Source organism: Pyrgilauda ruficollis, unplaced genomic scaffold, assembly GCF_017590135.1.
Source record: "Pyrgilauda ruficollis isolate IOZ18807 unplaced genomic scaffold, ASM1759013v1 scaffold101, whole genome shotgun sequence".
Classification (NCBI taxonomy): domain Eukaryota; kingdom Metazoa; phylum Chordata; class Aves; order Passeriformes; family Passeridae; genus Pyrgilauda; species Pyrgilauda ruficollis.
The window spans coordinates 1,625,765-1,648,511 of record NW_024508213.1 but is presented as its reverse complement, the minus strand read 5'-3'; the positions used below and the strand labels follow the sequence as shown (position 1 = coordinate 1,648,511).

Genomic DNA, 22,747 nt, shown 5'->3' with positions numbered 1-22,747 from the left:
CTCAAACTTGAGATGTGCTTTCTTACACTTCTCTTGATAGCTTTTTGTGATTTTTTTTCTTTTTCAAGCACATATTTATGAATAAGTCATTAGCTTGCACACAAAGTTTCTGCTGAAAGGGATTTGCAGTATATTGTAAGAAGGTCATCTCATGCCTACTCTTCCTTAGAAGTTACTTTTACCAGGAATACTTTTCACTTTGGTTGAGTATTTCAGAATAACCAGTTGCTATGCAAATGAAGTACATTAAATTGCTCTGTAATTTTCTTTTTACAGAGCTTACTGATAAGTGCACTGAAATAAACAAGTATGTTGCTGTAATTTTATACCAATGCATGTATAATTTAAATTTAATTACTGAAAAACTTTTCTTTTTTGAGTGGTAATTTGGCTTGCCTCTCTCAACACCTGACAGGACATTAGTGACTTGTATCACAAAAAATCACTATATAGACAAAGTTTATTTAGTAAAAAGAAAAAAGTGGTATTGCTCCTCTTATAGAGTAGTTGATTAAATAGCACCAGAATATCACTTCAATTTGTGCAGTTAAGTTTCGGACAGCAAGTTTTTGGGGCTTTCTTATCCCTCCTTGCTGTTTTTCCCCCTTCTTCCTCCTCTTCTGGGTACAGGAGGGTCTTTCTGACAACAATCACAAATCCAGCGACCTAAGAAAAGAAAATTATCAATTACTGGGAAACTAAGTTTGTTACTCTCTTACTTATTTAGGCAGCCCTTCACCATTCTGTTAGGTGCTTATCTATTGGCAGTATTTCCTTTAAGTGAACAACAAATGCTTTTAAAATTGAGCATCTTTTCTGTAAAGCAGCACACATAATTCATGCTCCCTTGCAGACTCATAATGTGTAACCACTGGCTACATCAATCTTCATGGACCACAAGAAGTGCCAGCACCCCAAGGAGGTGGTTATTAGGTAAGAGCTTTACAAACAGTGCTCAAGCTTGCCAGTCATATTTTCAGGTGAATGACTACAGTTCAAGGCTATGAAGTTACCCAGTGCAGAAATCAATGGCAGCTGGAGAAGCATTTAACTTTTTATTACAACAGCTGGAATCAAAGGCTGTTTTGGTAATTTTGTAGTTTTGTAGATATATAATCTATTTTGATTATATTCTTAGGTCAGCCTCAAAGTGAAATCAGCCACAGAACCTGTACGGAAGTGACAGCTAGCTGCAGTGCTTCCCAAAATGGAGCATTACAGTGTGTTTTAAGTACTGTCAGGGAATACTGTCACTGCCACTGAATACGTATTCATGAACTTACCATGGACGTAGAATTACATGTAAAGCAACAGTACCACCTGCTATTTTTCTTTCTACTGCTCCGAGTTGGCCACATGATACGAGTGACTTGACAACTGAAAGCTACTGGCTTGCCTACCTACCTGTGGAGGTACTTCTGTTGCAGTTTTGATGTTTAAGAATAAAAAAGGGAATTAAAGGGTTTAAAGAGATGTTTACAAATATTGAGATTACTATTTCTTTTAAAAGCTGAAACAGTACAATTAATGTGAAAGCTATACTCTAGCAATATGCAGCAATACAGTTTCTTTTACAGGTTTCTTCAATGAAAAGAGGTAATAATTGTCAGTATTCTGTGGATATGGAAAAAAACATAGTTCTGAGTGAGCCTGTTTGGGTTATGCTGTAAAAGCCAATTATATTTCCTGCACAGGAATTGCGAGGTTTAACTGTGCACAACCAAATATACAGAAATAAAGCTTAGTAAAAAAATCAGGTCCTATAGTGTGACTGCTTTCCTATAGTGTTTCTTACCCTTCACACTTGTTTTAAACTATTCTTTCAAAAGAATATGTATTAATTCATTACTCATGTATTAACTCTGAGAATGAGCCCAGGACTCATAGGAAGTGGGAAGGGAACAAGTAACTCTTACTTTATTACCTGAAGGGATAGCATCAAGCCCCACACAAAAAGTGTGATAACCACGGTCACATACATCACAGAACATCATTTCTTCTTCATGGTGAGGCTGCCCACATATGATGCATGTTTTACACTCCATACATTGCCAAGGGTAAGTCTTAATCATAGTAACAAGCTCCGGGGTCATATCAAGGCAAGAAGGGTGGCCTAGATTAAAACCAGTATTATTACTTTTATGCCTGAAATGAAATTTAAAATTAGTTAGACTGTTTGCTTTTACCAAACATGAAGCTTAGCTCACCTCCAGGACAGTGTGAGCACAGAGAACACGAAAGAGAGATGGGGTTGTAACAAAGGAAAGGAAAGGCAACTGAACTTTTGCTACACATGGAGTACACTAAATATGTTCACAAACATATCTGGATCCTTAGGAATCGACTTAGTGGAGGTAGATACTCACCACTGTTGTCACACTGGGAGCAATGTATAAGAGCTTCAGGTTTTCCTTTCTTGTTGGACTCCTTACCCTTCAGACAAATTCCACATATAGCATTTGGAATGACCTTTGGCTGGAAGGGTAGAAGAGGGCTATAAATTCATTCCAGAAGAATTTACAGATTCAACAGGAAATGTCATCTATCTCCTTAACTATTAAAATCAATAAACTATCTGTCAGGATGTGTGAACCCTAAAACATGTGACAATCAATGACAAGAAGCAGCACTGAAAAAATAATAGATTTAACTACATAAAATTTTGCATTTGTCATGCAAAGTGAGTTATATGCAAATCCAATTGGATCAAAAGCATGTACTTGCCTCTTCCTATTAATTCATCAGCTAACATTCTCCTCATGGCAAACTAAATGTGACATAGGGTGAAAAATTTCAGGAAGATTCTTCCAATATAGAATACTCTTTATGAACTTCTGTGTGGATTTCCTGTTTATGAAAGCAATATATATATATATATATATATATTTTTTTTTTGCATTACATTTGTCCCTAAATATAGAAAATTAATTATAAAAGCAATAAACTTGATTTTTTCTATCTTCAGTTTCAAATTGTCTGGTTAGCCATGCAGGGCTGTATTTCTTTTACCGTTCCTTCTTGTATCCAGTCATAATCATTTAAGAAACAAAAGCCTTGCATTTGACTAGAGATTTACTTTTATAATTTTTCTAAGTTATCATCTAGAGTGTGTCTGGGTCCATGAGATCCATTTAAAGGGTAAGGAAAATAGTAGGCTGTTCAAATGTGGAACATCTGCCTAGGTATTCTGTGTGTCAAACCTGTAGCTACAACAAGAGTTTCATCCTGATGAGGCCTGAGGAAGAATTACAGCATTCTGAATTTCAGAAACATGGCAGTAGTCACATTGTTGAGCTTTGACTGCTGCATAATTAAATTAGTGAGAAATGTAGTCTACAATTCATGCAGTATTCACTGATGTTAAACTGACTAGTGCCAGTTTTAAAAAACAATGTTTCTGCAAAGACCCAGCTAGCAGAGGGAGCTGAAGGCTCTAAACAGCCTGTCAGTAAGAAGAATACCAGTCAACTACCAACCACTCGTGGGGAGAAGAATGAGGTTTAATTTTAAAACAAATTTAAAAAGTGAAAACACTAACTAAATAAATCAATAAAATTACAAAGATCTTTTGCAATACAACTTAGCTTTAAGTGTGTTTATTTCCCCAGGCAGTTTTTGACAGCACCTAGCAAGGTATTTAGTATCTTGACTCATTTTTAAAGTATCAGGATGCATTGCTTTAAGTTTTCTGAAGTTTTCAATGTGCTTTTCATGTCAAAACATGGCTATAGCCTGCTTCAAATTGTTCGGTCTAAGGAGTTTTATTAAAGAAAGCAAAACATCACACCAAATGTTTATAGGTAACTTCCTTCAAAAGATGACAGAGGCATTCATTGACATTTTTTTGCTTATTTATTTTAAAAAAGCAAAGTCAACCTGTTTTATACATAAATATAATAAAACAGTAAAAGAAGTCTAGCACACAAACATCTCTACAAAATAATAAATATAATGGAAGGAAAACCACGCATAAACTCTTTTACTGTTAACTATACTACGTGTCCTACATGTATACCTTTATACCCTGCTCCTCCCAACAAAAGTGGCACATGCTTAAACCTTGTCAGTGTGGCAGCATTTACCCTTCCATTGTTTAGGCTATTTTTTATTTTTAAATTGTACTGTCATCTAAGAAACCAAGCCTTTCTAGAATAGCAAGCAAATTTTTCTAATCAGACTTCTGGCTTGTTACAGATTTGTATTTTACTCCCTTTAATACACAACAGCACACTCCCCAGTACTCCAGCCAAAGCGAGCTGCTTTTTGGACACATCCAAGCATTACAGGTGTGTGCAGTTCACATTCTGATACACGTAACTCTCAAGGTAGACATTGCTACAGATGCATTTATTAACAATGCTTCCATCTAGTCTTAGTTCACTAACCTGTATTCATTAGGAACTGTGCATATTGAGGGGGGGTGAGAATCACAGTCTTTTAAGAATGAAGTTCCAACAGTATGGAAGTATTTTTACAAAAACAAAACAAAACAAAATTTTAAAAAATCAAGATTATTCACATTTTAATCCAGTTCCATTCTACCACCATAAATGGCTTTTAGAAATGCTATTAAAAATCTGTCAATTCCAAATGGGAAGTCACAATATCCCATCTCATTAGAAGTAAATTTTGCTTTCTATATTCCCATCTCGTTGGGATAAGATACGAGAGAAAATGAATGCAGGGTCAAAATGATGACTGCTGTGTAGGTTTTCAGTTACATGCTGCTGTGCTGCAGCTCTCAAAGTAAGCTTTCCAACTACACCATTTTTATAACATCCTATTCTGAATGCAAAGTGTTACATTTTCATATACAGTGACCCAAAACAGAAGTGTTGCAAAATAAAGATACTCAATACATTTCAGTTTTATGTGCAAAAAAAATCTCTTGTACTTTTAACAGTACCCTGTGTGTGCAATTGTAGCAGTCAGTCCTGCAGCAACAGACTCACTACTTGTAACATGACAAAATGTAAAACACACGCTAATCGTTCTTTGTTAAAGAACTGACAATAAAAAAGACTCCATATAATATACAGTATTTCTTTTACTTGAAAATAACTCAGTGGAAATGTATGGAATCCTGTAATACCCATAAGGTGGCTATACATATATATATGCTGATGCCATAGCAATTATCCCTCAATTTTAACTACATGTAACCAAAAGATTAGTGTCCTACAAAAATAGTCCAATATTAGAGAATAATCTAGAACAAAAGTATTACAAAGATTTCACAGGGAAACATTTTGAGTCAGTTAAGCCTTCGGCTCAAAGTGCCTTAACATGTAGGCACATATGTTAGGTATATTGTTATCTGGTGTTTTCATAGACTCACAAACAAGAACCATTCTGTCTTGCCAGTTAAAACAGCTCATGTAATTTGTCTTATTGCAGTATTTCAAATGTTCCCACAAACAAGAAAGCCAATCCTCTCACCCTCCTAACACATCATCACCATCCCTGACTTAGCAACAGCCGGATGGTTGATGCAGGCAATGTACACTGACATTGTACAGATGTGGCACTGCAAGTTATAGTAAGACCTTGTTACTGACAGAATCAGTGATTTTGACCCAGTAAGTAATGCTGTGGGAATCCATTTTCAAAATGTAATGCTGTTTACTACTACAGCTCTTCTACAATTTTAAGTTCAAACCAAGCTGCTTTGGTTTGAACTTAAAATTGCTTAAAATCTGCTCCACCAGTTCTCTCTCTATGCATTTATAATTCATATGGCCATTAAATAGATTCAACTAACCAAACACTTGGGCATCTTGCAGGTAAGTGAAGCTTCTGTAAACTAGTGGCACACAATTTCTAATGCCAAGTTAAACAAAGTTAAAACAAAATTTCAGCCTTCGTCTTTGGATTTCATGTTCATGGGAATACTGAAATGCATTCTACTATCTACAACTTCTTGCAAAGTTACATCTAAAAAAAAAAAAAATATATATATATATATATATATATATATATATATATATATATATATATATATGTGGTAATCACATTCTAAACCTACACAGTTCACACATTTCCTAATAAATTCCTGAAAACAGAAAATGCAACTGGAGCTTGCTGTCTGTTATGAACTTGTACAGATACTGTATATAGAGGAAATTTATCAAAGCTGTCCAATTGTTGCTGGAAATTAACTTCTTATTTTAAGTTATAGTTTATTTACTATTAACTTGGTAAACACAGATAGTAAATATTTATAAACATAAAATGCAAGTCATCAACAGCTCACTTGTGCTGAGACAGATTCTTAGTATGTACAAACTTGTCACTGACAAAAATGTTCCCTGCCCTGTAATTGCCAATAAGCATTCCTGACTGGTAAACACTCAACCGTACCTTAACTTAGTGTTTTCCCTCTTCATGGATCTATTCCTGCTCCCATTTAAGTCAATGGAAAATTCTCATTCCTCTCAGTGGAACAGGACTAGACAATTACCTGCTTTAAATGTGTTACAGTTTATTCAGATTCTATCTCAGTATGCAGAATAGTAACATATAAACAATGCATGTCAAGATTGGGGTCTTAGGTTCGGCAATCACTGCGTGATAGCTGAAATGCCTTAACATCCTCACCAAGTTACTAGTTTAGATAAAAGCATATTGCCACAAACATACTACATGGTATGAACTACACAAAAAGCTATTTTCCAAATACTATTACAGGGGTTACATAGTGTGGCCTATACAGCTGTAGTAAGCTTTTTGCCTTCCATCCTATACATCATAACATCCCAGGATAAAAGGCTGTATTTAAAATTAATGTAACAATATGCTCAGCCATACAGCTGCACTTTATAGGACTGATCTCTTGGTATGCTGCCATACAAAACAGGAAAAAAAGTAACAGTGAATGCTTCAAACTGGCACATACTTCTGACTGCTATGTTAAAGCAGACAGAAGGATGTTGAGTTCCAATGATAAATCCACAATGGATTCTTCTAGTGTTACTGCCTATGAATCTAAGAAGTTAACCCAACAGGAGGCCATTGTACAGCTAGGGTAAAGAAAAGCCCCACGCAAAATATAAGCAAAAAGGAAATAAGAAAGCAAACAGATGGAGAACACAACAGGAGAACAGCTAGTGAAGTACAGCAAGCAGAAGTTCCACATTATTAAAAAAACCAAATACTTCAGGAAGAAGATGGTGAGTAAAATTCAGTCAGGGGCTTTTTTCTTCTACCTTGTACCCAGGAACTGATTTGGGTAATACAGAACGTTTGGAACCATCTTTTCTTGGAGTAGCACTTTTGTCTCTTGTTTTTTGTCTTCCCTGAAAAGAATCCTCCTGGTTGTCTGTGGCGCAATCACCTTCAGATACATTGCCAGATGAATTGTCCTATAATAAAAATACCATAGCTATATTTTTTTTTTTTGATAGACAGACAAGTCTTTCCTATGCCCCTTAGAGTCAACTAAGGTAAGAGAAGGATATGTCATTCCTTCTGCAAAAGCATGGGGTTTATCACAATCTAGAACACCATTGTTCACAACATTCATCATCTGTTTTTTCTGGTTTAAGAGACTGGCATCAGCAGTCATGTTTTTGCAGTTGGTCTTGGTACCAGTGTGGAGAGCACAACACTGTAATTCTCTGAAGTGTTTTCATTAGAAGTCAGCAAGAAATCAACTAAATGCAATATGCTGTTTACAACGTAAAGGGCCAGCAAAAAGTTAAAAGTGCCCTTGTCATACATTTAAAGCATACCAGTACTGCCATGAATTAAACATGTGAAGGTTTTTTTCTGCCACCCTCACCTACTGTTTTCACCAGGAGCACTCTAAGTATTTAATTTGGACTGCAGCAGAAGAATGCCATCAATGGCAGAACATACTTCCATATTTAATACAGAACCAAACAACAGAATTTATTTTTCACTAAAAGCTTTTTGCCTTTTTTTTTTTTTTTGAGGAATAAGGAGGCAAGAAAGAGGGGAAGAGGTTTAAAGATGGTGAGAGATCAATGTAGGCATAATTAAGAGCAGCAGCACAAGACTTTTCTCAGAAATAAGTTAATAAAGGCTTCCAAAAAGCTCCAGAAGGAAGCAGTGTGATTACTCACATTTATTACAATAAAACCAAGAGGCCAAATAACAATGGTGCCCTACATTAAAACACACTGTAAAAACACAATAGTAATCAGCCTGTGCCCTAGGGTCTAAAATCAAAACAGACAAAACAGACATAGAGCAAATGGCGGAGTGTAACACAAAAGCAGATTGAACTATGTGGCAACAAGAAATGGTATATTTCACCAATATTTTAGGGGAAGGGTTATTTAAGTCAGACCCACTAAAACACTACAGAAAAGAAAACTGCTACCAACTCCAACAATGGAGTGGGAGGAGGTGTGAAAAAGGAGAAGTTATAAAGCATATTATGGCATCCACCAGGGAGATCTGACAAATGGTAGGTAGTCCAAATCTGACCATGTCCCACCTCTGTGTTTTTTCTGAACTATATGCCCCCCGCAATGACTACCTAGCTAAGAACCCCTGATCCCATAGCCAAAACCACTTCACAGTAATCTGATTGTCCATCTTCTGCACTTCTCTATGCTATTCAAACTCAGGGATATTTTTCCTTCTGCATTCTGTCACAAAATAAAAAAGATTTCTTAGCCTCTGTGAAAAATCAAAAACATAGTCTGCTTGGTCCAGTTACTTTTCTTTACTATTAATGAGAACGGAAGTTAATGGAAAAGGAAACTGGGAAAAAATGGTTAAATACCAAATGACCAACTGTAAAAAAGCTGGAATGTGATTAAACCAAAAATTTGAGTTGACATTTAGCATGCTATGTTTATATGATTTCTTCTTCTCAAAAAAAATGCAAGCAGAAACAGTATATTAAACACCTCTCTCTCCTTTTGTTAACCTACAAGCTGACCTTTTCCTTTCTTCAATTCTAAGTATCTTACAAAATTCAAAGATAAATATTTGCATGACAAAATTTAGAATTGTACATACCTACTGTCAAACATGTTCATCAATCATGCTAGAAATTGCTAAATGCACTGTGACATTGCACTGCTGTTAAAATTAGCGTTAAACTTCTGGAAAGATATTGTCACCAACATACAAACTGCACCAATACAACAATGGTTCAGTTGTACTCAGCTAATTTGAATCTCAGCTGGCTCTTGAGCATTTAAAGCACTATCAAGGTACATACCTGAAAGTTTCCCTTAAGTTTTAGCTAGCAGTTAATTTTGCATTTGCATAAGTGGAGAGAACACAAATATTTTTTAAAAGATGTATTGTAAAGTAAAAAAACACAGTGCTTTTTACCTTCTTTTAAAATTGGAATGAAGTTACTGTTTCTATACTTAGTACTTGCTGCTTCCATATCACAAAAAAAAGTTAGGAGGCTATCAACACCTTTGCTCTGGGGACAGAGTCTCTGGGACTTCCAACAGCAAAATATACTTTGACCTGAACTATAATGTTCATTCTCCTCAGAAATGCCAGCAACTTCCCCTTGGGAAAAAGGTTATCAATAAGAGCTGCATTGGGAAGTTTCTTAAAAATTTCTTTAAATAAAACAAAACAAAGAAAATTTTAAAAAATTAATAAAAGGTCTGAAATGTCAAATATTTGTTCACTTTACTCTGAAAATGGACCAAAACCAGAAAGCAATGGAGAGCAATGTTATGAAATAAACAGAAATACTAAAAAAGGTCTTCCCTTCATTTTGAAAATATTAAAAGATTCTAAGAAACTAATTAACCTAACAAAAGTCAAGGAAAATGATTTTTTTGTTCAAGAATACTTTCAATGTCTCACCGAATTGCCTTTGGTTTTCCTTTTTTCATCACCTCGCCCTTCCTCTGCATCATCTGAATCTCCATCACTGTCCAGCGTAAGCAGCTCCGGATCCAAAGGAGGTTCATAAAGAGCTGTGTTTAACGGCAAGTAACGAAGTTCATCTGGAGAATATCTGAAGTTAAATAAAATGCATTCATTCACGTGTACTTTATGCGTAAGTATTAAGTCATACAGTACACACAGGGACTTTAATAGAAAACAGTCTCCTTTTTTCAGGAAGGCACATAAAAACATACAGTTCATGAAAACAAAGGAAACACACTAATTTCTCCTCCCAAATGTGATGCCATGTATACTACTTGTCTTCTTTGTAGAGCAGATACTCATGGAACATAATTTGCAAAGTTTTACCCAATCCATGTTACTATGCCAAACAGACCATACACTTTTTTAATCAATGTACAGTGCCCCATTAACCCAGGGCACACAAGCATGTCTAAAGCAAACAACAGAGCTGTTTAGCTGATTATTGAGAACAAAAAAATGCAAGAAAACAAGAAAATGTAATTTTGGATGAATGTAAAGGTGTAATCTCACAGCTTATAGCCAGATACAGCTCAATATGCATAACCCACCCTTCTTTTTAACCTTAAAGACTAAGAAAAAAGTGGAAGCCCTCTGACTGCTGAGGACAAACATTGTAAAGAACAAGATACTATTGTGCTGCATATTATGAAAGGCCATGTCCTTCACTGAGATGGAAAAGCAGTTTCACTAGCAGCTTACAAGTGCAAAATAAACATAACATGAAGTAATTTTAGTTCAACTGATTTAATAAAATTGAAGTCCTTTAGCAACATCCTGTAACATGCAAATTTGGGGTGGGCTGTATGAACATGCACTGGAAGGAGCAAGGCACATGCAGATAAAGAGCTTCTCGAGAGAAAACCAAGCACATATAGCATGAATACCACCTCTATTGTACAATAGTAAGACTTCAGAAAAATCTTCACATCTGTACAGATTTGTTCAACGGTAGCATGCTGGGAGTAAAATCTTAAATTTATGTCAACAGACAAGTAACACATTTTTCATGAAATGTAAAGGTGCAGCTTGCAATGTCTTTCTCTCTCACTTAAAAATCCACCATCAAACTTAAACCACAAGACTAAACTTTTAAAGAGTTTCTAAAAATTCAAAATAGAGCAGCAAGACTCGTGATCAGAAGCCAGCGTAACAACACTTTGATACAAAAACATTCATTTTAGCACACATGCAGAGGCAGATGATAAGTAAACAGGAGGGTGGCAAGAGTGAAATCAATGTCCCTTTTTACTGTGGTAAATACCTGAGCAGGCCACATCTCAGGCACTGCAATACATCAGCAGAGACAGTGCTCTTGCAGTCAGTACTGTTTTCTTAACAACGGCTGTCACACTATGCATCTTTGAAGACTATCAAGTGTATAAAATTAAAATTAATTTGAAACCTTAAAGGAAAGACAGTGAAATGTTTTCCACCTGCTAGATGGAGACAAAAGAGATCAGTGCAACAGAACTGGCAGTTGGAATGCTTTTAAGATACCTTTTGTAGTACTCCTGGAACTGGCCGGGTATGAGAGCCACTGGATAAGGACTAACCTTTGTTCTCTCTGTAGGCAGGACTTTGTATTTTCCTTGAGGCACCTGGATAATCTGCATTGTTTAATATAAAACAACGACATTTTTGTTTCACGTACAAACAGTTGAGCCTTCCTCACCAAATACTCCTCCAAGTACTTTTTTAACTTGCCAGTTTTACTGAATTGGATCATCTACCACAGTTCTCCCATGAGAAATTCAACGCATTAAAATTCTAAGAGACACCAAAACAGTATCATGGATTAAATCCAATCCCTAAGTATCTAGTGGATTGAACAAAGATTAAGTAAAACCCCTTTAATGAAATTAAAATCTAGCAATTGAAACAGTAAACATTAACCTTTGTAACTGGCATCTTTAGCAAGAACTACCACTGTTGCTCCATATTGCTTTAGAGTAGAAAGAACGTGTCCGTCTATTTCTGAAACCAGTCCGTACTATAAAAAAAATCCATTAATAATACAAATACATAATACAATGGAAAGGAGAAGCTTACAAAAAAAGCCTTCCTTCTCTTAGAAGGAAATAGACGTAATTATCCACTATCTTGTCTCTAACAACATGGTCAATACAAGAAAAATGAAAACTTTCCATAATTGTCTGCCATGTAACAATTTGCAGAGAAAATTTTTGCTTTACTGCCTTTACAGAAGCAGAACAGCACTGCTTCAAAATGCCAGATAATTTTTTTTTTGATCAAGCAGAGAGGCATGTAACATATGCAATACAAAAATAATATAACACCTAACAAAAAGCAAGGGCATAGTATTGACAAGCACACTTTTAGGTGAAAAATAGTTTTCTTTTTTACTTCAGGTATTGTCAGGCAAAATTTTGGAGGTATTCAAAAGAAAAATTAGCCATTTATATGAATAAACAACTGTCTTAGTTTTATGCTACTACTATCAGAATAAAGACATGATAACAAAATAACACTGAGATTTTTAGAGCTTTCTGAGACAAGTATTTTCAAGTTTAAAAAGTCTGCAGGTTAAATATATTTAGATTATTATTTTTAGCAGTATTGCCATTAATCACCCCCCTGAAAATAGTTAAAATGGTAACAAAACCAACTTCACTAAAACAAGTAAGGAGCTCCTTCCTCACAATTGGTAAGAAATTTAAATCTACCTACATGTGTCTGTAAATCAAAATAGGCTCTTCTTTCTTCCATCCGTTCTCGGTTTAAATTGCTGTTGAATTCTGCAGCTTTCTTGGCAGCTTTTTTAATATATTCTGGAACTTTACTAGCTTCTACCTTCTGTGTGTTCTGCTGCTGCATTTGCTGGAATAAAAACAATTATATTAATTCACATATCACATAATTCACATATCACATTTCACTATCAGTTCGAGAAGAACCTTTTCTCACACTCCCACTGCAGATTTGGTTCACTTAAGTGGTAATTACTTACAGAATACTCTTTGTAATGATCTGTTATTCGCTGCCGTTCTTTCTCTTGCAGTATAACAGAATACTCAGCATGTTTGGCAGGGTATTCTTTAATCATAAGATCAATTACTTCATCACTACGCAAAGCTGTTAGACCTAAAATAAATAAAGTAGCAATGATGCTATCTGGCAAAAGTAACTGTAGGTTATTTATATCTCACAATGACCAACTCAAAGTTTTTGAGTAGCTAAAGACAACAACCTGCTGTGCACAATGTTTTTTTCTCCCAAGCAGCAGCAAACTTGTGCCATTTAGCTTTCAAGGCTGACTAGCACTTTGCTTGTACCCAAGGCTCGTGTCATTACTTACAGCTACAGACCCCTTCACATTGACTCAATCACCTACTTAAACTCACTGGTGAGGCAGAACCTTTGTTCTAGATGGGACCTCGTGTACTGTTAGTTTCAGTTTCCAGTGCTGCTGAAGTTTCATTACCCTGCAGAACCTGTACTGAAATTAAGAGGTTTACATAAAGTCTCTATGCAAATCATTAGGAGAGCAATTCAGAGCAGCAAGCTGCACGTAAGACTCCTGACTCCCAATTAAAGCATTTCATGCTCAGAAGTCAGAATGCCTCAGTTTGCAGCTACAATGCAGATGTCCTCCCCTGAAAGTTCCAACACAACTAATCTCCAGACATGGACAATAACATAGAATGATTTATGTCACTACCACTGATTGTAATTTTAAAAACAGGGAAAGTTGGCACACATCTCTATTGGATAGGTAAGGCAGAATGTAACATTTTACCTCCATATATAAAAATTAGATACGGTTCTCTTATGCATAGTTAAGCTAAAAAAATAGCTTACAAGTGAGAAATAAAGATGGTATACTAAAGATTGTTAGCATGTAAAATGACATTACATTTTCACAGACCCATGATACACAGAAAAAAACCCATGGCAGCATAATTTAAACTCTAACATGTCCAAATCACATATATCAGAAGAGCAAGAAAAAAAGCCCTTTCAATATAAGCCTCAGAAATTACATCAATGCATTTCAAGTATATTCAAGTGATTTAAAACACACTCTTCTAATTTCTAACATAGAAGCTGAACCATTTAAGATACACTCATGTCTGCTGGCCTCTAATGCAGCAAAATAAGACTAACATATATAGATACCCTGTATATATATATGCAATATATACCACCATGCATATATGTACATATATGAGACCACACTATTATGGTGGTATCTTTTCTAAGAGAAAAAAAAAGGTTCTACAAGTTAATTTAGAATACAGCAAAATCCCCTCTAAGTAATTAGAATACATCCAAAATATATTTCTTAATAATAAATCTGGAATACTGATACATTATGGCCAATTTACTAAGCCAAAAATAAACCAGTTTTAATTTCAGAACTTATGTTTCCAGTTGAGAGGGATGCAATTCTTCTCTACCAAACTGGACCCCCTTTTTCAGAATGCCATACTTTTTATACTGTAGTAAGAAGTCTAACAACTTGTTTCTTACCTAGTGTGCATTGAGTCTCTGTGATAACATTTAGTTCTCTGAGGTAGAGTTTCTCCTTGTGAGATAAATCTCGCCTTTAAAAAAAAAAAAAAAAATAAATAAATAAATAAATAAAAATGCGTGCAGTAACTGAAACTCCCCCATAAATACTGTCAAAGTATTTAAACAGTTTTGTTTCCAGGCAGCTAGAGCCTGTATTATATTGCTATTCCAAGAAACATGACTTCATACACTAATTTTACATTTAAGAAACAATGTAGGGACATGGTAAATTTTCTTGACCTGCCTATAGTTATGATTTACAGAAAAACAAAAGAAGCCTGATATATAACTTCAGATGCAGAAAATTTTACCAAGCACTGAAAGTGCAGTATTTTTTCTTTTATCATGACTCTTAAAAATAAATTCCCCAAGAAAAGAGCCAGATTTGACAATTCTGAATGATGAAAGCTCAAATACTAGAACCTCCACAAACATCTTTTTTAGTATTTTTCACAGTGTAAGAATGTTGCCACAATTCAGGAAACAGAATAGAGATCCAGTTATCTAGTAACAAATCATCAACAAATCACTAAAAATAAAACTGACATCAGTTTTCAAACTGTACATGTTGATCTAACCTCAAATCAGACTTGTTTGCAAATTTTCAGTGTCAATACCACAATGTCTTCTATTACTTTGAAAACCAGTGGATACATTATATTTCCAGTAATGAAAATATGAAGTATAATCCAGGTCTACTTTTCCTGGGTCCTTTTTTTTTAACAGTTAGCTCATCCTATAACCAAAGAAGCACAGACTACATCCAAACTGTTCAAGGACACAAGCTTTTAGAACAAAAACTTTAAAAATAAATACCTGGATATTTTCTTTTAAAGGAAGTCACACCTAAATATTCACTGACTTGCTCCTGAAGCATATAGTATTCTCCTGTTTCATCAGGTGGCCATTTGTATTCTATCAAATTTTCAGCAGGAAAATAACTATATCTAAACATAAGAACAATGTTACAACAAATCACAACAATCTTTAATAATACTACTGACATCTCTAGAAATTCAGTAATTCCCATTTATATGTCAATGAACAGTAACTACAAAGTTGGACAAGCACTTTAAAACACTGCATCCTGTTAACCCATTTCAAGTCACTTTGTTGTATCCAACTTCACATTTATTTCTCTAAATCTCCATTGATCAACATGCTAAGGGACAGAATCTGAAGAAACTGATATCCATCATAATGGAGAGGACACCAGAAAAAGCAACTACTACAGAGTCAAAATTCATTCAAGTATGCAATGTCTCAAAAACACGTAAACTGTGCTTCTGATTGTAACATTTTGTGGCATTCTAAAATAAAATGCCTTAAAATATGCTGGGAGCAATAGACACCTAGCTATTTATATGACATCACCTCAATTTGTAAACATGTATAACGAACACACAAGTAATAAATAAAGAGCTAATACTTAAGCATGCTGAACAATAAAGTCAGACTTACAATAAAAAGTAGGAATTGCAAAAAACAGTATTACCCAACGTCTTGACTGGAAGTTTCACAGCTCCGAGAACTGTCCCCTGAGCCCATACGCCGTCTTTTGGATGGCTGGCTGCCATCATTGGAATTTTCTTCTGTGTCATCCTGAAATGAAAATAAATATTTAAAAAATGAGACTACTCCAAAGAAAACGTAAAACATCAAAAACATTGCAAGGCAATGTTTAAATCCACAGTTTAAATATACTTGAACTGCTAAGCCATTCTACGATGGTCTTACCTCACAAAACAGTCTACATAACAAATCATTCTTTGTTATAAACTATCTGCATGACATGTGGTAGGCCAGCAGAACTGGGCAGCTTCTCACCTGTGGCAGAGGCAGAGCTCTGAATAGACAGAGCTGTAACTCTGACCACCAAGTTCATAATTCCTGACGTAAACTACTTCTTGCACTTGACCAGACTAGCACTCCACACCAAAAGCAAGTGCAAAGCAAAAACCCCTACTACTTGCTGACAGCTGATGCTTACAAAATCAGGGGAAATTATTACTGAAAACAACACAGGAGTTTATAGGTATACAGTTAAAATAAAAGGACTATCTTTGCAAGCAAGTAGCAAATACATGTCTCTTGAGATGAAAAAATATACAGAAGAAAAAACCCAACTTGGTATTACAACAGATACAAAAGAGAATAAGGTTCTTACAAGGGAACATTCAGACAGGTGTCATTATTCAGATTTCATGCGATCAATATAATGAAAGGGAATAAAGTATGAAGAGGAGCAAAAAAAGACCAAAGCAAAACAAGAGTTCTGTAAAATCTAGAAGACAGTGACTCAGTTTATGTTGCATTTTTCACTGCTCTGTTGTCCCATAATGCTGTGCAACTCCTACCTGCATCATTAACAATCTCAAAGCATATAGTGACCAACCCTGTCTGATCATAACTGAGATACAGAAAGCAGAAATCTTTAGGCGAATTGCCTACAGTGACCAGTAGTTGAGTCAAGAACAAAACAGTTCTTCAAGTAATTGAATTTCTGAAGTGGAGCAGAGTGACAGAATTAATTTCTTAACTTCTGTGAAAAGTTTAAACAAGAGGAATTAATCTGTCAGAAATAAATGGCTCAAGCCCAACTATACTTACTCATTTAAAAATTACAACAATGATTATTAGGTCTACCTTTGCTAATGTCTTTCATTCTAGTATGTTTAACAACGTATGACTTGAAATATCAATTTAAAAATATTCCAGCAAACAAGAATACATTACTTTTACTAAGCAACATTTCACAATGTTATAATCAAGACAGGCCATAGACAAAAAAGCATTTTTCTCCAGGACTTTTGGCTTATTTCTTCTTTTCTTCAATTTTTTACAAATATTTTTCTTCCTCTTTAAGGAGCAAGAACATCTTTCACACAGTAGTAAAAACTGAAAAGCAAATTTTAATGAAACTGTTTTCTTTGCACAGCCATCCTCAAAAAAAAAGCAGTATGCAGCATCTCCACCACATTGCCAGTAATGCCACTTCTTAGTATTGCTGAGACTATGCTGTGTGAACTGAGACAAATGAAGCAGCAGCCCCAGTCAAAACAACATTGCCTCAGAGTATTTTGTGACACAGACGTCCCATCAGTACTTCACTTCTACTTCCCACAAGAATATTCATGCGCTCCAAATTTCTTAACTGCTAGACAAACACCTGAACAGGGCCAAAGCAACCCTCTGGTATATCAAAACTTCCAAGACTTCAAATGTCATTAAAAGACAGACCTCAACCTGACAGTTTGGTGGAAGTGACGGATATCAGTTTCTCATTTCACTTTGTAATTTTTCATTGATTATACCCGGTACTATTACAAAGTATGAGTATCCACAACATAGAGATCAGTGCTCTCTATTTCCATACTTGCTTCCTTATTTGCTTAAAATTTCACGAAATTCAATGACACAAGTTCAGTTTGTTGCAGATGACTTAGTATATAAAGCGAAAACATCTGCAATCTAAAGGCACAATGCCGTTCAACCACCTTTACTGTTCAAAAACAGAAAAAAGGGGATAGCTCTGTGGCTCTCTTTAGATGAAAAGTCAAGCACTGTCCAAAAAAGCCCCTTTCTCCCTGAAAACGCACGTTTCTGTAAAAAGCTTGTCAGTCCTTACGAAACATGGTGACGTTACAAACTTCTGGTAAGTCTGTCACTCTTAAGATCGACGTAACATTGCTTTATTAAGCGATCGAGAAGCCTGAACTGCCTGAGACTATTTCAAAGGGCGACTGCCGATCTGCGCTGGGAGTCTTTGGCGCCACAAGTGCCCGCGATGCCTGGGATGCGCGGGAGCAGCCGGAAGGGCCAACGCGGAACTGCCCGCCGCCAGACCTAAACTTTCCCGGCTGCGGCGCTGCCGCGGTGAGGACTCAACTGCCGCGCCGCCCCCGGGAAGACGCAGAGGGACTTTTGGGAAGGAGGACGGCCCCGGGCACCCAGCCCCAGACCCGCGCTCAAAGTTCGCCCCAGGGCGCGGGAGGCCGCCCACCGCCGCCCGGCTCCCCCAGCGGGCATGAGGTGAGCCCGGGGTGGGCGGGTCGGGTCGGGTGAGAGGCGCGGGTCAGGGCGCCCAGGCGCGGGGGCCGCGCGAGGCCTCCCGCCGGGGCGGCTGTTGCGCCGCAGCTCCGTGGCCGCCGCCACCCGCTCTCACCTTGAGGGACTGCGCGCCGGGCGTGGCCGGGTCGCTGTCGCAGAGACGCGGGGACAGCACGACCGCCATGGCCGCCGCCGGCTGAGCCAACAGGAGCGACGCCGCCGCCGCCGCGCGACCGGGCCTAGCGCTGCGCCCGCCGGCCCCGCCCCCCCGAGCCCTGCGGGGAGCGGCAGCGGCCCCTACCANCCCGCGCCGTCGGACCGGCACCCGCACCGACCCGGCGCCGCCCCGTGAGACCAGCGCGGGGCATCCGCCGCCGCCGGTGCTGCCGCCGCCGCCGCGCCCTTCTCTTCCTCCTGCGGCCGCCGCTCGGGCGGCCGCGCGGCCGGGCCGCGAGCGCGGAGCCGAGCCGCCGCGGTAGCGCTTGGGCAGGAGCGCGGGACGGAGGGGCAGCATCCCCCCAGCAGCGTGGTCAGCGCCGAGCGCAGGAGCTGGCACCCAGCAGGGCCGGGCTGCTCCGCTCCGCCGACAGGCTCCCGTCTCCGGGAACGTCAGCCGGGGACGAGCTACGTTTGTGAACCATCAGCCCCCGCAGGAGGGGGGTTCGGGGGGCGGGGGGCGCACTCGGAGGAGCCGCCACAAGCGCGCTCGCCCCTGCGACGGAGGGAGGGTGCGTGCGGCCGCTCCCCGCCGCTGCGAGCCCGCTGCGCGCCGGACCGCGCCGCCTGCCGGTGCCAGTGCCGCCGGTACGGGCGGGCGGAGCTGAGGCGCAGCCCTCCCTCCCCGCCACGGGAACGACCCTCGTCCCGGGTACCGGGGCGGCGCGCTCCCGCACGCACGCAGCCGGGCTCCGGGGGCGCGCACGGCCCCGCGCCGGCGAACAAAGCACACGGCCGCATCGCAGTCCCTGCGCCGCCCCCGGCCAGGGACTCCCTCGGCCTCGCGTTTGCGCCCACCCGCGGCCCGGGCTGCTCACCGCCTCTCGAGGTTTGCCCGGCCGCCGCTCCAAAGGCGCTCAGACCCAAGCTGGCCACGGGGCGCTGGGAAGCACCGTCGCCCCGTCTGCGTTTGTTTTCAGCTCCCAACAATAGAACAGACGTGGCAAAGACACCAGCGCTAGATTTCTACGCACAGCAGACCCAAAAGCTGATGTCTACACACTTCACAGATCTGCGAGTCTCATTTAAAAAAACACAATCGGTGCTGCCCTTGCCAGTTACAGACCAATTCTCAATAGCCTTGCGATTGATCCCATCGTCCTCTTGCCACTGCCACCAGAAGCCCCTAGACCAAAGCGACCTAACTCGCTCAATTCAGTATTTGTCCACCAACCAGACCGTCGGCAATACTTAACCTAAGGTTGAGACCCGGGGAACTTAATAACCGAATTTACACTTCATTCAAGGCAAACAGCTGGAAATGTGCACAAGTTTCTAGGACTGCAAAACACAGCTTCCCTCCCAGCCAAGTTTCTAGGCAGACTAGCATTTTATCATAGATACCAACTATGAAAATGAACACTGCTTCTTCTTACAAAAAGAATGCTTTTAAGAAAACTGATACCTGCAGCTGCATATAAGCATTGGTGAACAGTCCTAGGCACTCAAGAGACAAGCAACATTCAAAATTTTGCAATGTTTGGCCTTACACCAGCTGCTCCCACTTCCACAGCAGAGCATTACAACAGATGAAGCCCATATGTACTCAACCATAAACATTTCCAAAGCAGTTTTGTTTGTTGTTTTTTTTTAAACATAGCAAAACCGAGCAAAATTATCTCCTGTATGTCAGTTTGAATGTGTCAACACCAATAGGACAAATATGAATACTAAAATAATGATGTTTTGAAAATTTTCAAATATACCATGTATTGTGATGCACGAATGCAGCTGTGACTTTCAGAGTATTAGTCATAATAACAAGCCATTACCAAAGCCAGTGCAATAAATGTATCAGTTTCACATTTAGCTGAAACCCAAGTGTCTCTTTGTGCATCCCAGAGGCATCTGCTGGCAACCTAAAGGGATAAAAGAGAGAAAGTTACAAGTGAACCTCTATACAGCAGTTTTACTATTTATTTTTAAAGAACACCCAACATTATCTAAATGCTAATTAACCATATTAGGAGAGTTAAAACTATTAACAACAATGCAAAAGTTGAATAAAATTAACAATTCCTATTCAATGTTAAATACATGTTCTTGCTTCACAGTAAAGCTCCCACACATATAGATCCAAAAATCTCAGCACCAAATCCCCAATTCTCTCTTCACTTTTTACAATTTAACATACAGTAAGAGCACCCCTTCAAAAGCAACTGAATGTCAGTGTGAATAGACATCAGTTTTGGGAACATATACAACCAAGAAGTCACATCCCCCACTCCTCCACCTCCAGCTTACTCCAAGGTACTTGTAAATTTATTGGACTCTCAGCCTTTTTGATAAAATTGTTTTCAAAGCTAAACTGTGTGAATTGGTGGCTGGAATAAACATATTCCTTGGGAAAAAAATGTTAACTTGGACCACTTCACCAATCTGTCTGCACCTACAGCTCCTCAGTCAAAGCACCCCTTAAGAGACAGCGTACTGTGAGATGGCACCAGAAAAGCACGTAGATGCAGGCACCTCACAAACTGGATTTGGTACTGAAGCTGAACCCTTCAAACATTGTTTCATGTAACTCACTAAACACAGGTTGGTTTCAATCAGACTTTAACAACTGATGATGAACACTCCAAAGCAGAAGTGCTCTTTCACACTCTACTAGACAGATAAAAGCATTCTAAATGCCAATGGGAGGTCCAAGCTAGTTGGAATACTAATTTTATACACCAACACAGCAAAATCTAGAATCCTTTTATTTTAGGTCTTCCAAGTTCAGATGACTGGTGTTAATTTGAAGTCCCAGGAGCATGTCTGGTGGCAGCTGCAGTTACCATCCCTTTCCTTGCCACCCTTCTGTTCCATGACACCCCACACTACAACAGCATAGCATTTTGCATGGAATGTGAGAAACCAAATGGAGATCCAAGTACACCGGACAAAGAAAAACAAAATTCGCTGAACTCATGCAATTGTACTGGCACAGCAGACAGTGGAAACAAGTGGGTGACAGCAAAGTGCAGCTGGGGCTGTTTACCACTTACTGAACCCATGAAGACAACAACCTTCAGAGAGTTAGGCAGAATCATAGCAGCACCTTGAATTATCACCTGGGATACTATTACCCATAAAGAACATAAAAGCTTCAGGAGCACCTCAAACAAGTTAATCTGCTGAAAATGAAAGAACACCTAGGAGATAACACACAGTTCTGAAAGTTGTTTTTAATTTTCAAAAGGTGTAACATATAATATGTTTGCTTACAATCATTGCCTGATTTGCCTTTTCCACAATTAGCACTGATACCACATACTTATAACGGTCATAGTCCAATTCCTTCACAGCATTTAATATTTCTTCTGAGACTGAAGCACACAAGAAGGGACTAGAAGCTCCATCATATGTGGCTTCTTGTAGTTTATTCTATCAAAAACAATTTTGAAAGATCTTAGTTTTCATCCTAGTAGTCTTTTGCATAAAACACCCTTAACAGTAATTTTCATCACAAGAACATGAGAAGAACTGGTGAGTTGAACAGTCAGTACAGATGATGGTCTCAAACAGCAAAGGATGCACTTCTTTTACTCTGAAATGTTTTATCTGTTTTTTTAAAGGTGACACACAACCAGTCTCCATTGGATTGGCCCAGCCAATCTCCATTTAACAATCAGGAGTGTACTCTTCATTATTTGGGCTCAGTTCACTGGAAAACAGTGCTACAAGTATCTGTTCCAAATACCCAAGATATGTCTTCCAGACAACAAAATTAAAAAGATCTGGTTATAACTGTTAAAAATATCACTAACAGCTTTGGATTATCTCAACAAATTGTTTTCTTTCATATTTGCTTGATTTGTGTATGCACCAGTCTGACTGTCAAGGATACCAAGTAATTTTATGCAGGTCCTGTGATATTAGCAGAATTAATAGAAATCCACAAATTTGATGTCATGATCTTTTGCTAACTGGACATTTTGTGGATTATGGTACTTTGAACTGTGCTGTAGCTCAATTTGATTTAAAAAAATTCAAGAGTTTATGAAGCTTCAGCTCCACCTAAAGAGCACATGCTCAGCAGTGACCTTGCAGAGGCCCTTCTGCACTTTGCAAAACAGAGTACATTCAC

General features: G+C 38.6%; 3 protein-coding genes across 5 annotated transcripts in view; 1 reads left to right on the top strand and 2 right to left on the bottom strand.

The window, feature by feature from the left end:
* Positions 1 to 442: 442 nt before the first annotated feature.
* On the bottom strand, positions 443 to 18,764 carry PHF10 (PHD finger protein 10). 3 transcript variants are annotated; one of them, XM_041468966.1, is made up of 12 exons: positions 18,575 to 18,764; positions 15,905 to 16,011; positions 15,226 to 15,356; positions 14,368 to 14,445; positions 12,845 to 12,978; positions 12,565 to 12,714; positions 11,374 to 11,483; positions 9,808 to 9,961; positions 7,206 to 7,361; positions 2,367 to 2,475; positions 1,925 to 2,113; positions 443 to 666 (listed from the first exon to the last, which is right to left on the bottom strand). In XM_041468966.1, exons 1-12 carry the CDS (start codon positions 18,641 to 18,643, stop codon positions 581 to 583), a joined length of 1,473 nt encoding a protein of 490 aa, XP_041324900.1. In that variant the 5' UTR covers positions 18,644 to 18,764; the 3' UTR covers positions 443 to 580. The 3 variants fall into 3 exon arrangements, with proteins under 3 accessions (XP_041324900.1, XP_041324909.1, XP_041324917.1); XM_041468975.1 differs by lacking the exon at positions 7,206 to 7,361; XM_041468983.1 differs by lacking the exon at positions 443 to 666 and having other exon boundaries at positions 2,004 to 2,145.
* The window catches only part of ERMARD (ER membrane associated RNA degradation), a 24,205-nt gene continuing 18,863 nt past the window's right edge, over positions 17,406 to 22,747 (top strand). The window contains exon 1 of the mRNA XM_041468944.1: positions 17,406 to 18,441. The gene's annotated coding sequence lies outside the window, so the exon portion shown is untranslated. The remainder of the gene's footprint in view (positions 18,442 to 22,747) is intronic.
* DYNLT2 (dynein light chain Tctex-type 2) overlaps positions 20,369 to 22,747 on the bottom strand; it is a 5,357-nt gene continuing 2,978 nt past the window's right edge. Inside the window, exons 3-4 of the mRNA XM_041469018.1 lie at positions 21,886 to 22,044; positions 20,369 to 20,534 (exon numbers count right to left, since the gene is read on the bottom strand). Coding sequence (XP_041324952.1) covers positions 20,424 to 20,534; positions 21,886 to 22,044 — 270 coding nt within the window. The 3' untranslated portion in view covers positions 20,369 to 20,423. The remainder of the gene's footprint in view (positions 20,535 to 21,885; positions 22,045 to 22,747) is intronic.

Coding starts and splice junctions, on each gene's coding strand:
- PHF10 (XM_041468966.1), bottom strand. CDS start 18,643: ATGGCGGTCGTGCTGTCCCCGCGTCTCTGCGACAGCGACCCGGCCACG. Junction 15,357..15,904: donor ACTTCCAGTCAAGACGTTGG/GTAATACTGTTT, acceptor TCTTATGTTTAG/ATATAGTTATTTTCCTGCTG. Junction 12,979..14,367: donor AGAGACTCAATGCACACTAG/GTAAGAAACAAG, acceptor TATTTATTTTAG/GTCTAACAGCTTTGCGTAGT.